General features: G+C 41.6%; 1 protein-coding gene across 2 annotated transcripts in view; it reads left to right on the forward strand.

Annotated features, from left to right (window-relative positions):
• Positions 1 to 15,784, forward strand: part of LOC136858637 (myrosinase 1) — a 145,291-nt gene that overhangs the window by 112,486 nt on the left and 17,021 nt on the right. For both annotated transcript variants that reach the window (XM_068225643.1, XM_067138340.2), the window contains exons 6-9: positions 4,670 to 4,853; positions 7,440 to 7,534; positions 9,199 to 9,346; positions 14,952 to 15,100. In XM_068225643.1, coding sequence (XP_068081744.1) covers positions 4,670 to 4,853; positions 7,440 to 7,534; positions 9,199 to 9,346; positions 14,952 to 15,100 — 576 coding nt within the window. The remainder of the gene's footprint in view (positions 1 to 4,669; positions 4,854 to 7,439; positions 7,535 to 9,198; positions 9,347 to 14,951; positions 15,101 to 15,784) is intronic.

Here is a 15,784-nt window from a genome sequence, read left to right on the forward strand (position 1 = left end):
TATATCACTCCCCCTCGCCCCCTCCCCAAAGGGGGCTGAAATTGGACTTCAAAAAAATCCGGTGTGTCACTGTTCATCTCAGCGACTCGTAAAGGTATGGATTCGACACTATTTTCGTTAATTTGTATATCTGACCCCCTCGCCCCCCCCCCACCACCCTAAGGGTCCCTAGGCTGTCTTAACCCCACGGGCTTTGTCCCCTGATACTAAAAATCCGGAGTGTACAATTCACCTCGGCGACTCCGAAAACTATATATTCGACACTATTTTCGTTTAATTTTTTGTATCACTCCCCCCCTCGCCCCCCACCAGAAAGGGAGCTGAACTTTGACTTTTAAAAAATCGGGAGTGTCATTATTCATCTCAGCGACCCCGTAAACTGTGGATTTGACACATTTTTCGATTATTTTTATACATTGACCCTCCTGAACCCCACCCCTAAGGGAGCTACGAATGGCTTACCCCCACAGTGCTCGTCTCCAGATAGTAAGTCATGTCATAAGTGTACCAAGTTTGGTTGAAATTGCTCCAGTGGTTTAGGAGGAGATGTGTCATTTACATACACAGATACATCCATTTTTATATAGATACTAGCAAATGTACCCGTGCTTCGCTACGGTATTCTATATTGTATACGGATATCTAAGTAAATTACAATGCATGCAATGAATAAGATCTTTTTTAATTCCATATCTCTGAGCGTTATCCGGGAAACAGCATAGGAAGGTCCACATACGTTACTTCTAATTTAAAGAGCGAGTTGCGGAGTTGTGACGATAACGGCAGGTCAACTTTCCTACTACCATTCGCAATCGATTTGGGAATTTTCATTATAATGGCGGCCCCCCTTGCCTGCTGCGCGGTCACAGTATATTTGGGGAGGTTTTTTTTTTTGCAATGAGAGGCTCCATTTCCTAGTTCCAGACGCATAACAATCGAGGAATTGTATTATAATTGCAGGCACCTTCCCTACAGCCAGTGAAAATTGAGTTGTGCTGTTATCAATATAATGACAGGCCCCTTTTCCTAATGCCAGTCAGCTTACTGCCACTCACACCGAGTTGGTGAGTTTCCATTATAATAGCAGGCCACTATGCCAACGCCAAGCACATTTCAGATGGGTAAATTTGTTTATAATGGCAAGCACCCTAGCTTACTACCAAACACAATCGGGTAAAGGAGTTTTGAAAAATATTGCATGTTCCCTAGACTCCTGCAAGTCAAATCGAGAAGGAAAATATTCATTATAATGGTACACAGGATTTGGAGAAAGACCCCATTCATACTGCCAGTTAAAGTCGATGTGAGGGGCACTGATTACAATAGCAGACGCCCCCTGCGGAGAGTCATTATAGATTTGTAAAGTATTAATTACAAAGGCACACACACCCATTCTGGATCGCTACAAATCGAATTCAATGAATAAATATAGATCGACATACGAAAGTACGTGCATTTTTACCTTCATTTGAAGATTAACTGCTCTAAAAGGTACATGATATCGGCAAAAGGACTGTAGGCCTACGATAAAATGCCATGTATAACGATCAAAATGGCTGGTCCTATGTTATGTTCTCGTATCTCATCTATTTATGGGTAAGATAAAATTAGAAATGTTGAATACGGTGAAATTTTGGTAAGGTTTTCTCACAGTGAATTACTTTTCGGACACATACGTGACTGCTAAAAACATAGAATTTGGTACACATAAATCTACTGCGTGGGCCAAGGTTCACGTAGTTGATGATCCTATCTTTCGGATAAGTGATTTAAACCACCAATTATAGGTGTAAAAGGTGCAAAAAATACCTACAATCCAGAAATAGAGCCAAATTTTACGTATAAGGGATAGAGATAGACAAAAAGTCATAGGACCAAAGTTATAGATCACTGAAAATTGAACGGAGGATCTGCCATCCGTTTTGTGATACGACTTACCGTTTAGGCACCAAATACCTCAAAAGGAAGGTCTGCACCGTCTTTAAAATTTCCTCCATATTTCGATATTTGTTTTGGGGGGGGGGGGGTTAAAAATAAACATTTTAAACATCTCGTAATTTTTCTGTCGGTTACATGCTAAAAGTTATAATTTTGCTAAATTTCAATTTTCTAGCTCGTCTGGCAGATTATGCCCCCATCATGATATTTAATAATTTCTTGTGGCTATTTCTAGCCGAGTGCAGCCCTTGTAAGGCAGACCCTCCGACGAGGGTAAGCGGCATCTGCCATGTGTAGGTAACTGCGTGTTATTGTGGTGGAGGATAGTGTTATGTGTGGTGTGTGAGTTGCAGGGATGTTGGGGACAGCACAAATACCCAGCCCCCGGGCCATTGGAATTAACCAATTAAGGTTAAAATGCCCGACCCGGCCGGGAATCGAACCCGGGACCCTCTGAACCGAAGGCCAGTACGCTGACCATTCAGCCAACGAGTCGGACCCCATCATGGTATGGGGAGGGGACTAAAAATTAGGACTTTCAGGAAACTTTTAAGCCCATGAAACCTATAGGTTATCGTTTAGGATAAATATATCCGATTGCGTTCTTATGCTGAGCCCCAAACGTGAGACTCCCAGCGAGGCCCCGCAGGGTATTTTGAAAATTTTCTCTTTCTTCAACTTCGTTTTTTAACCAACTTCAGTACGATACCAAGTTTTAAGTTTCTAGGATGCCTGGAAGAGCCTAATTAATTCACGTCTATTTTAATTTTTGGACCTTAACTTATATATACAGTACAGTATACTACGTATATAGATCGTTCCAAACCGACTTCCATTTATTTATATTTATATTTAACCCCCTTCCCTAGGGGTTCTAGGGGCGTCTTGCCCTACAGTATATTTTCCAGATAGTAGGTACTATTTGTACGCCTCCCACCCCAAAGCGGGCCAAATTGTACTTTTAAAATAACCTGGGTGACACTCTTCATCTCAGCAACCCCGAAAAGTATGGATTCGACACTATTTTCGATTATTTTCATATATCACTAACACCTCGCCCCGCACCTCAAAATGGGCTGTGGTTGGACTTTAAAAAAAATCCGAAATGTCACTATTCACCTCAGCGACCGCAAAATCTATAGATTTGTCACTATTTTGGATTATTTTTATATATCACTCCCTCTCAGACCCCCACTCCAAAGGGGGCTAAAGTTGGACTTTAAACATTTTCGGAGTGTTACTATTCATCTCAGCGACCCCGAAAGCAATGGATTCGACGCTGTTATCGAATATTTATATATATCACTCCCCCTCGCCCCCCACCCCGATGTGGGCTGAACTTGGACATGAAAAAATTCCGGAGTGTCACTAATCATTTCAGCGAGCCCGAAAAGTATGGATTGGACACTACTTTCGATTATTTTAATATCTCACACCCCTCGCCCCGCCCCGCCCCTAAGTGTTCCTGGGCTGTCTTACTCCCACGTGGTTTGTCTCCTCATACTAAAAATCTGGAGTGTACAATTCACTTTGGCGACCCCGAAAACTATTGATTCGACACTAATTACTTTTATATATCAATCCCCCCTCGCTCCCACTCCAAAGGGGGCTGAACTTGGACTTTAAATCCGGAGTGTCACTATTCATCTCAGCGACCCCGAAAAGTATGGATTCGGCTCTATTTTCGTGAATTTGTATATCTCAGCCCCCTCGCCCCCCACCCCTAATGGTTCCTGGACTGTCTTACCCCCACGTGGTTTGTCACATGATACTAAAAATCCGGAGTGTACAATTCACCTCGGCGATCCCGAAAACTATGTATTCAACACTATTTTTTAAATTTTATATATCACTCCCCCCTCGCCCCCCACCCAAAAGGGAGCCGAAATTTGACTTTTAAAACATCGGGAGTGTCACTATTCATTTCAGCGACCCCCAAAACTATGAATTCGACACTCTTTTCGATGATTTTTATACCTTGTCCCTCCCCCCGAGCCCCCACCCCTAAGAGAGCTACGGATGGCTCACCCCCACGGTGCTCGTCTCCAGATAGTAAGTGATAAGTGTACCAAGTTTGGTTGAAATTGCTCCAGTGGTTTAGGAGGAGATGTGTCATTTGCACACATACATGCATCCATTTTTATATGTAGTAAGATAAGATAGATAAGATAGATTTATAGATCAAGCATCATCAAAGATAAATAGTAAAAAATTCAAATTCACATTTCGATCTAGCTGCAGTGAATGGAATAACATTCAAAAATTCCCAATATTTGAACGATTGACCCCAATTGATTGTATGAATCTGAAACACTGGTATATTTTTCTGATATTCTTCAAAAAGTTATAAGTAATTCATCTCCTTTTTTTTTTACAAGTTACTTTACGTCGTACCGACACAGATAGGTCTTATGGCGACGATGGGACAGGATAGAGCTAGGAGTGGGAAGGAAGTGGCCATGACCTTAATTAAGGTACATTCCCAGCATTTGCATAGCGTGAAAGTGGGGGAACTACGGAAAACCATCCTTAGGGCTGCCAACTGTGGGGTTCGAACCAAATATCTCCCGAATGCAAGCTCTCAGCTGTGCTGCCCTAACAGCACGGCCAACTCGCTCGGCTAATTATTATTATTAGTAGTAGTAGTAGTAGTAGTAGTAGTAGTAGTAGTAGTAGTAGTAGTAGTAGTAGTAGTAGTAGTAATAACATTATTGGAAATGTCTAATTACAGGTGAAATGGTGGTTCACTATAAACGAGCCGACCCAGATAGTTAGAGGCTACTCCGAGGCTGATGCTGATGCGCCAGCCCTCAACAAGTCTGGGGTAGGCAACTATTTAGCAGGACATAACTTGCTGATTGCCCACGCTCGGGCCTATCATCTTTACGACAACGAGTACCGTTCCATCCAGAAAGGTAAGTCGTACGCTCTTTTCCATACTGATTGATTTCTCCACCATGCAGAGCAGTCATTGGGGTTAAATTATTTTGTGTATGATGAGCAAGGGTATTTTTAGTACGTGCATAAATATACGGAACGTTCCATCATGACATGTCGGACAGAAATCAAGAGAAAACAAACTTCGGCTTTTTAAAAGTCACAAAAATTTTAAAACGATGTAAATTAAGCTTCAAAATCAAGATTATGTAAATATTTGTCTAACTGTAATAGCACTAACAGAAAACGTCCTTAACTCTCTGATGCATGATAGGTTTTTTCTTCATAAATCCATAACATAGACTTCGGAGGCCCACACTTAAAAATTATGTGAATTTCTTTAAAACTTAATTTTATAACAAGAAAGGACAAATGCGAATAAACGCAAGAAGAAAATGAACATCCACGGCCTGTTTCCAGTCATTGGACAGGGTCAGGAAGGAGTAAATGAAGATCCCATGTAGCGGCGCGGATAAGAACTGTGCCGGCTACGAAAGCCTATCGCACTACTCTGGGGCAATAATTAATGACTGACAGATGTAACTAAAAGTCATTAAAGAGTGTTGCTGTAATGAAAGATGACGGAGAAAACCGGAGTACCCGGAAAAAACCTTGTCCACTTTGACCAGCACAAATCTCACATGGAGTGAACGAGATTTGAACCACGGAACCCAGTGGTGACAGACCGGCGCCGTGTCGCCTAAGCCACGGAGGCATACCAAACCCCAAAAGAAATCACAAACACACATTTTCAGTCCATTGCAGTGTTGCCAACCATAAGTAATTTGCGGTACCAACAATGTAGTTACTCTAAAGAAACTCACAAAAGAGGTGTGTCCAATCCTTGTCCCGTTTCTCTTCATGCCGCCAACCACATCAGAGGAGTTAATGACATGAAATGAGTGACGTGATATATTATAGTAGGTCTAGAGAGGGTGAAACCCAGTGCCGGCACATTGTCTACGTCTGTCGAATAAAACCAATGGGCCTGCTCAAGCCTTAACGTCCCTATCCGATAGACGAATCACCATCAACAACGCCACATTCCCTCATTCGATATGAACACTGCGTAAAGGTTTGGAATTGAATCCAGGCTTTTGTCACGCAATCTAGTCACAAATTACGAAAACACAAATGAATTCCCTTCCATACAATTAAAGGAAGACCCACAAAGTTGTGTAACGTAACCCGTCTTACAACTTGAATAGAAAACCGTAGTGATGTTGAAAATACTTTGACACGAATATGTCTTCGAACTCGGGGTCATCCAAAACTTTATGTAACGAAATGGTATCATAGAGCAACATGTGTGACGTGATGTTACCTAGCAACAGTACCTTGAGAGCTGCACAGGCCGTGGGTTTGTATACTCCACATCACAGCCTGCACGGTTACTAGATATCATCACGTCACACATTCGATATCGCTAAGGTTATTTTCTTTCTTTCTTTTTTTTCTAGTTGCTTTACGTCGCACGGACACAGATAGGTCTTATGGCGACGATGGGACAGGGAAGGGCTAGGAATGGGAAGGAAGCGGCCGTGGCCTTAAATAAGGCACAGCCTGGTGTGAAAATGGGAAACCACGGAAAACCATTTTCAGGGCTGCCGACAGTGGGGTTCGAAGCTACTATCTCCCAAATACTGGATACTGGGCGCACTTAAGCGACTGCAGCTATCGAGCTCGGTATCGCTTAGATGAACCGCAGTCATAAGACATGTTTATTTCAAAACACTGCATCCATCAAGGAATATAAACTACTGTATATTTACGTCAAACATTTATCTACGGAGTCGGGTATAAGACGAATTTTCGTTGGGAGTTTTCAAAACGGGATGCCCTCGCTGACGTCAGCCTCGTCGGAAGTGAATGATGAATGACATGATATATGATAGTAGGAAGGGGGAGGTTGAAACCCGGTACTGGTACATAGCCTAATTCTGTCGAATGACACGAAGGTGTCTGTAAAAGTCTTAACGTCCCCACCCGACGGACGAATCACCATAAAAAACGCCATATGCACTCACTCCATATAATCACTGTGGAGATTTTCAAATTGAATCCAGGCTATTGACATCAATCTAATGGTTAGGAGTTGTACGCAACCACCTCTCCTAGCTTGCTGGCCATTAATCTGATGGTGAAAATTTTTCCAGCAACAGGACTCGAACCGGGTAACGATGGTGTCCATATAGAATTGACGCCTTAACGATTATGGCCGTCAGGTGGGCTGTCGAGGAATATCGAGGGCTAATAAAAATGCCTCATACAAACCTGGACGTCGGTGACCTAGACATTGCCCTCAGCAAAGCCACGGGTCAATGATAAGACATCCTAAGTCGGAACTTACTTGTGGTGTAGTGGGCACTTCCTTTCCACCCGTCCTGTAGCCAACATGTGGCTACCCATTTAAATTCTGACCACGCCCAATGTTGCTTCATTTAAGAGATCACTACGGGATCCAATGTTTCAACATGGCTATGCCGTTTGCCAAATTAAAGCTAGTGCAAGATTTTCTCCCATCTTAACTTAATAGATAAAGTTCATGTTTCACAATTTTGCAGGGAAAATTGGCCTTGTGCTGGAGAGCTCGTGGTATGAACCCCTGACCAATTCCTCTGAGGACGCCGAGGCGAGTGAACGAGCCATGCAGTTCTGTGTGAGTACATCCTGGATTTGGTTTGATAACTTACTTTCTGAATTTAGGCCAGCGCTGGCCAAATGTTTGCTCTAGATAAACTGGTTTGAGTCTCGCTTCGAGTATGGGGATGAGTTGCCTATTACTGACGTCTTGGATACAGGGTGTGTCAGATAATATGGTCACCTCAAAAGTCTCGAAGACCATGAAATATATCAACAGTGATGGGAAAAGTGCAAAATAAAAATAACTGGGCTCATTTACAGTTGCCTGAGAAAAATGTAATCAATTACAATTACTAATTACTTTTATGAAAACTAATCAGTAGAGACGGCAATTATGGGCACGAATAGGTTGGAATGCAAACGTAAGGCGCAAGTATCATCTAGCCGCTCCACGTCTATGACGGTGAGTTGCTTACACTTTTGGGGCTCTGATAGTTCAGATCGCTTATACGTATTTAAGCCAATCCCACTGCAGAACTGTCGAGCGGGTAGAGGACTCTTGCGCCTTACGTTCGCATTCTAAGCCATCCGTGCCTATAAGTCACATCTCCAGTAATCAATCAAATTATAATTAAAATTACAGTCACATCACAGAACGCGAGTCTTCAGGGAATCACTGACATTCTTTCACATGGTGATGAAATGATACCAAAGTTCGCAAGCAGAAATACATTACTCCATTTTGTTACTTTCAGCATAGAGACATTAAGTGGTTATCATCACTAGGCGACACTAGTCAGACCTTCAGCAATGATTGCTCACAAGCAGAATTTGTATGTCACTTTCTAATCTGCCATCTGGAAATGGATGGATGGATGGATGGATGGATGGATGGATGGATGGATGGATGGATGGATGGATGGATGGATGGATGGATGGATGGATGGATGGATGGATGGATGGATGGATGGACGGACGGACGGACGGACGGACGGACGGACGGACGGACGGACGGACGGAATAACAATACAAGAATAAACAAAATGGGCTAAAAGTACACCGCAACAGGGCCAATGGTTTAAATTACGTGCAATAATAATAATAATAATAATAATAATAATAATAATAATAATAATAATAATAATAATAATAATAATAATAATAATAATAATAATAATAATATCCGCCTCTGTGGCATAGTGTATGGCGTGATTAGCTGCCACCCCCAGAGGCCCCAATCTAAAATATCTGCTCTACCTTTCTGGTATCCTACAAGGTGAGCTTCACTGGAATAACCTTTCCTAAACCTGAACTGCTTTCTATCAAACTATTTAGTAATTTCGCAAACGTGTCTAATATAATCATAATGAATGCTTTCCCAGAGTTTACAAACTACACATGTCAAGCTGATTGGCCTGCAATTTTTGGTATTATGTTTACCACCATTTCCCTTGTACATTTTGTACAATGGGGCTACTATTGCAACTCTCCATTCATTTGGCATCCCTCCTTCTTGCAAACAGTAATCAAATGTATTTTGGAAATCTTACCAATCAAGCTTTCAACTTTTGTATTTTCATTAATATCTGACGGCTTATGAAATATTTGTGGTGAAGACTTGAGCTGACTCACCCTATACATAATATATGTCATTCCTTACATAACAAAATCAGTATACTTTCTTATTCTGTAGTGACTGTTGCAAGGCAGAACCAATGTTTTCTGTTTTTCTGTTCGTAGCTTGGCTTGCACGCCCATCCGATCTTCAGTACTGATGGTGACTATCCTCCAATAGTACGAGAACTCTTGGACAAGAAGAGTGAAGCTGAAGGAAGACCACGTTCCCGTCTGCCCTACTTCAGCAAGGACATGGTGGAGTACATCCAAGGTGAATAAATCTAGAGGGCGTATCAAAACTTAACTGAAGAACTTTAATGATAGATGCCTCACTGTAGAAAGAAAAAAAAATTGGTAATGCATAATTTCAGAGTTATCTAATCTTTATTTGGCCCCCACGCTCCCCTAACTTTAAGCCCCTGGACTTTCATACACACGTAAGTCTGTCGTGTATTCGACTGCTAATGATGATACTTGCGCGCGTTGTGGCAGCCTGTCAGACGCGAGCTGTTTCTGGTCGTGTTTGGCACTGGAAGGAAAGAACAATGGAGGCCTGTATTTAGGCGAGTGGAAGTCACTTTGAATCTTTCATCTGATGCGTGAAGAAAAGCAATCTGCAATGATAATAATCGAGGGCTTTGAAAAAGAAGGACCAATCATGAAAGGAGTCAGGCAAGGCTGCTGTTTGTCCCTCCCTCTTTTTAATGTTTATATAGAACATGCGGTAGAAGGAGTCGCAATTCAATGGGAGGGGGGAGGGAATCGAAACCCTGAGATGTTATTTTATCTGGAACTGCAGAAGATCTGGAGAAACTGCTGAATGGTATGGACACAGTTTTGTGCAAGGAGTACAAGATGAAAATAAATAAGTCCAAAACAAAGTAATGGAGTGCAGTCGAACGAAGTCAGATGATGCAGGAAATATTATATTTGGAAATTAGTAAGTAGATGAATATTGTTACTTGGGTAGTAAGAAAACTAACGATGGCAGAAGTAAGGTGGACAAAATATTTAGACTAGCATAAGCAAGGAAGGCCTTTCATGAGAAAAGAAATTTGCTCACTTCGAACATTGATATAGGAATTAGAAATATTTTTCGTCCTGAGCTTGGCATTGTATGGAAGTGAAATATGAATGATAACTAGTTCGGAAAGAAAGAGAATAGAAGCTTTGGAAGTGTACTGTTACAGAAGAATGCTGCTGAAGGTGAGAGAGGTGGATCGAATGAAGAATGAAGAATTACTGAATTGAGTTGGCAAGAGGAGAGCGATTTGACAAAATTTGACCAGAAGAAGGGACAGAATGATAGGACACATTTTAAGACACCCAGGACTTATTCAGTTTATTTTTGAGGGAACTGTAGGCGGTAAGAACGGTAGGGGTAGAACAAGGTATGAATATGACAAGCAGATTAGAGGAGATGTAGAATGTAATAGTTACCTAGAAATGGTAAGGTTAACACGGGATAGAATGGCATGGAATGCTGCATCAAATCAGCCTATAGACTAAAAATAATAATCATGTTCTTTGTTTTTACGTTTTACGTCCCACGAACTTCCTTTACGATTTTCTGAGATGCCGAGGTGACGGAATTCAGTCCCGCAGGAGTTCGTTTTCATGGCAGTAAATCTACCAACAGGTGGCTGACGTATATGAGCACCATCAAATACCACCAGACTGAGCCAGGATTGAACCTGCCAAGCTGGGGCTACAAATCCAGCACCTCAACTGTCTGAGCCACTCGGCCCGGCAGAATGATGACTACAACTACAACAACAACAACTTGAAGAGAACGTTACAGCTGGCGTTCCATACGTATTCAGTGTAACAGTGTAACGGTGTTGGGAGTGTTGGATTGCACTAACGTTACTAAAGTTGGATAACTCCTAATTCCTAAAGTTTTCCCGTTGACTTTTGACACATTCTGTATAACAATTGTTATTTTTAGAATGTAGGGTGGAAAAGTACACAAATTACTCTCTAAGATCACGAAACCTACGCCGGGCAGATTAAGGCTAGATAGCTAAGGTTGGGACATAAATTTGTTATTAAAAGAAAGAAAATGTTAATTGGGTCGATGACCTTCGATGCTAGGCCCCTTGAAACAACAATCAAACAAGCAAGCAAAATGTTAATTAGAATATTGAATATTTGTATTATAATTGTTGTATTTTTGTGTTTATTTTAACAATTTTCTTTACGTCGCTCCGACACAGATAGGACAGGAAAGGTCTAGGAGTGGGGTGGAATCAATCTTGGCCTTGATTTAGGTTCAGCCCCAGCATTTTCCTGCTGTGAAAATGGAAAGCCAAGTAAAAACATTTTCAGGGTTCCCGAGAGTGAGGTTCGAACCCACTATGTCCCGAAATCAGTACTGTTGTATTGTCACTGTACTTGTTATTACAGTTCCTTAATGTATTTAATACCGGGCGAGTTGGCCGTGCGCGTAGAGGCGCGCGGCTGTGAGCTGGCATCCGGGAGATAGTAGGTTCGAATCCCACTATCGGCAGCCCTGAAGATGGTTTTCCGTGGTTTCCCATTTTCACACCAGGCAAATGCTGGGGCTGTACCTTAATTAAGGCCACGGCCGCTTCCTTCCAACTCCTAGGCCTTTCCTATCCCATCGTCGCCATAAGACCTATCTGTGTCGGTGCGACGTAAAGCCCCTAGCAAAAAAAAAATGTATTTAATTGTTAAATTGCATGTGATATTCTTTAAGGTACACATGTCAAAGTAGAGCGAAAGAATAATATCTATGAAAGGAAGAGGAAAAGGATGAAGAGGAAATAGGACAAGAGAAAACTGGATAATACATTCATGTTTTTTTCTGATATTTCGGCACGCACACATCACAATATTATTCCCGAATACGCTGACGGATTGATGTATGTATCAATGTTACCGGACGGCAGGCATTTCATACAAGAAAGAGTTTCATGTGGTATGCTGGTACCCTCTGTTCCATTGTGCTTCCCATGATTAACATATAATGTAGATTTGTAGAAACTGAGTTCTAACATGGAAATAGTGCCGTTTCGGACTCATGTTCATGTGACATATTTTCTTCGTCTCTGTGTGAGGAATATGTCCTGTCAAGGTACGTAGAATACAAGGTAGGGGTCACGAGAGAGATGCGCAGTAGCAAAGCAGAGCTGTGACGTCACGCAGGACCCTCGCGTTGAATGTGCCCTGAAAGGTAGAGGTAGTTCGAATAAGAATCGCTGTGCAGGCAGAATCTAGGTGCTAATAATACACGCTAGTAACATGTCGGTGGTGTATAAGAAACCGTGTGCGTTTGTTTTATGTGATAAAACGTAAAAAAATCAGTAATAGTGTACACTTTTCAGTATGGTTTGTCATGCGATTGCAGGCTGCACAGATCATAGCAGGCACGCGAAGGAACCAAACATACACTTTCATGTATTCCCTACGGGCACTGACCTAAATAAATGGTGACAGAAGTAACCAAGACATATCGAAAGCTATCTTTCTCAGCTTCGAGGATTCGGAAGATTTTATGACCATCCTCTTCCGACAGCTGTGACGCAAGTGGGAAAATCATTGCTTCTTGGCCTCAATGCTTCCGAGGCGATAAGAAATTCGAACTTTTCTCCAGAAGATTATGAAACATTACGTCCAAATATGTTACTTGCTACTGATGAACTCGGTCAAAACTCGGATATCGTGTGCCAGTCCAAATTCTAAGGCCGGCGTTGAGCCCACAACATCCTATTCTTTTCCCGGAGAATGAGCAAGGGTTCGTTAAAACCCTTGAACAGCTAGTAAAACAGCTCGAGGACAGTCGCGAAACCAAGGATCGTGATGAGCTGCTTGAAGACTTCACTGGCTATATAGCTTTTAGAGTAAAGAAGAAGAACCTAGATATGGAAAGAAATTACGGAGAGAAAACAGGTCTACCTACAAGGGGTGGAAATTAGATTTCAAAAACGTCTAGAGAGAGTTAGATGCAGCCTACGGTAGTGCAGATGGAAAAAGAGTTCAATTTTTTGCTGTTTGCTTTACGTTGTGCCAACACGGAAAGGCCTAGGAATGGGAAGGAAGCGGCCGTGGACTTAATTAAGGTACAGCCCCAGGATTTTCCTGGCGTGAAAATGGGAAACCACGGAAAAGTTCAACTTTTACTACGGGAAAGAACTGAAAGAGGGTTCTAATATCATCAGAAACCTTACGGATATCATGAACAAGAAATTCCCCGACATTTATGAGCTTGCAAGTTGCTTCGTGAGAAGCCGTTCTTTTATTCGAATGGACGCTTTAAACAAAAGAAAGACATTCAAGAGACCGGGTTTCAGTTAATACAATACGGATGAAGGAAGAAGAAAAGCAAAGAAATCCCACTGATGCTATAGATAAGTGTGTTTGATATTCCTTTTAAAACGGCAATTTTATGAAAGGCAATTTATTATGTTATGTATGAAAACAGTGCTAAGAATGTTAATATACAGGCTCATTAATTTACATAGGCTATGTAATGTTAACGTGGAATTTTTCAGTTCCTGGCACTTGGAGGAGAACATTTACTGTACTGTTTGTATTGTGGACAGTTTCCTAACATTTGCTGTTTGTGTTTTTGACAGTGTACATAGTTTCCCAATATTGCTTGTAACAACGGACATATTTCTTGCAGTCATCAAGCTTTAATGTTCAATTTTGTAACAATTAGAGCCTCTTGTTATTGTTATCATCGGTGCTGAGAACATGATCATACAGAATGTCCATTCCACTGCAATCACAGTCTTGGCATTGTTACCACCTTTTATTTAGATCGAAATACTTCAGAAACGCTGCTAGATTCACACTGTATTTGATCTATTATTACTCTACTGTAACAGTCTTCTGTGAGGTGATGTTAAAATATCAATGAAGTTCTCTTATCTCTAAGTTGTGGCTAAAACAGAATAGCTCACAGATGTGTATTAGGCTAACTGATACAGAAGACAAGGCGCTGAGGGTTCACGATGACGTCATCGACGGCCAAGCGTGGTGGGGAGACATGCGCGTGATCCCTACCTCTTACTCTAACTATACCTTGTGTCCTGTAAGTTTGGCCGTACCCATTGGTGCATCATATATATTCATATAGACACGCTTTCGAGTGAGTAAAATTTCTAAAATAAAGGATGTGTTCAAATACTTTCGAACACATAGACCTATTAGAGAAATACTTTTATAATTTTATAATTTAGTAGAATCACTAGGACCGAGCATGGTTTGCGTCACGTAGCTTGCATTCGGGAGGTATTGGGTTCCAACCCCATTGTCTGCAACCCTGAAGATGGTTTTCCGTGTTTACCGTTTTCACACGAGACAAATGATGAGATTGTACTTTAATTAATGCCGCGGTCGCTTACTTCATACTCATTCCTAACCCTTTTCTATCCCATTGTCGCCATAATACCTATCTGTGTCAATGCGACATCAAACAAAACTGTAAAAAAAAAGAATCGCCAGATTTTAAATGGGAAAATACTACCCAATTTCTAGCGAGATAGGGACGATTTTTGATTAATAATTAAGTTAAATATAATCCAGAAAGGTAGCACCAATAATATATAATAATGCTTTGTGGTATGCATTCTGGTTCACTGGATTAATTTCGCTTAAACTTCTGAATTGCTTGCTCCCGTGTATTTAGTCCCTTTAGTCCAGAGGCAAGTAATGCGGTGAGACATTTTTGTTAGTAAGAATGTTTCATAATTTGCAATCTTTTTGGAGTGCACACTTTGAAAATATTTTGCAAAAACATCGGCAATTTGTTTACTACTTACAGGAACTATTCGGTTTCTTATTTTAACGGAACTCCAGAACGTTTCGGGTTGAATGTTAATATTATTCTGATGAATGTATTTTTATAGGCACCGCTGATTTCTTCGCGATCAACTATTACACGAGTGGGCTCGTCACGTTTGGAGAGACAGAAAGTCACACAGCGTGGGAAATGGACAGTGGAGTACGAACTTCTTCTGATCCTTCTTGGCCTTCAAGCGGTGCGCCGTGGCTCAAGGTAGGTATTGAATTCATACTACTGTAGTCAAAAAGTCCGTGGACTAGTGCCTAAAGAGTAGGCAAGACGGCGTACACTCATGTACCATAGTCAATAACTTATTGGATTAGCGCTTGCTGTGTAGGCAACACAGTATACACCTATGTACGTACTATAGTTATATTGTTCGTGGACTGGCGCCAACAGTTCAAACATCGCATAGTCTTTCCACCTGCCTTTTCGGGCCTTTCTGCCGTTGTGGTATTCCGGGTTGTTTAGACTGGATCATCTCAAACGTTTCGCTAGCGGATTCGACCATTTTTGGCAGAACTTGAAATGTGCCCGTTGCTCAAACTACGCCATTCTCAGTTCCACCGCTGATATTCAACTACCCATGCACGCAACTGTCTCTTGCTGGGACTAGCGAAGAACTGTCACGTCAATATCCTGTGCTTCAAACGTTCCCCTGTAGTTTACCACAGCGACGCTAGACGGCTAGCCCATGAAACTAAAAACTCTACTACGTATAACCAAAGAAGAATACGTACAGAGTGGTCGGAAACAACGTAAACCGGGTATATGAGCGTTAGAGGGTTGGATTTACCGATAAAATATTTTGAAAAAAATAACTCAGTATCTCGCATCGTTGTCATTTTATCAACTGTTAAAGTGAGCCAGTCCCATCGCTTCGCGGGAAAATTGAGA

Source organism: Anabrus simplex, chromosome 1 (assembly GCF_040414725.1).
Source record: "Anabrus simplex isolate iqAnaSimp1 chromosome 1, ASM4041472v1, whole genome shotgun sequence".
Lineage (NCBI taxonomy): Eukaryota > Metazoa > Arthropoda > Insecta > Orthoptera > Tettigoniidae > Anabrus > Anabrus simplex.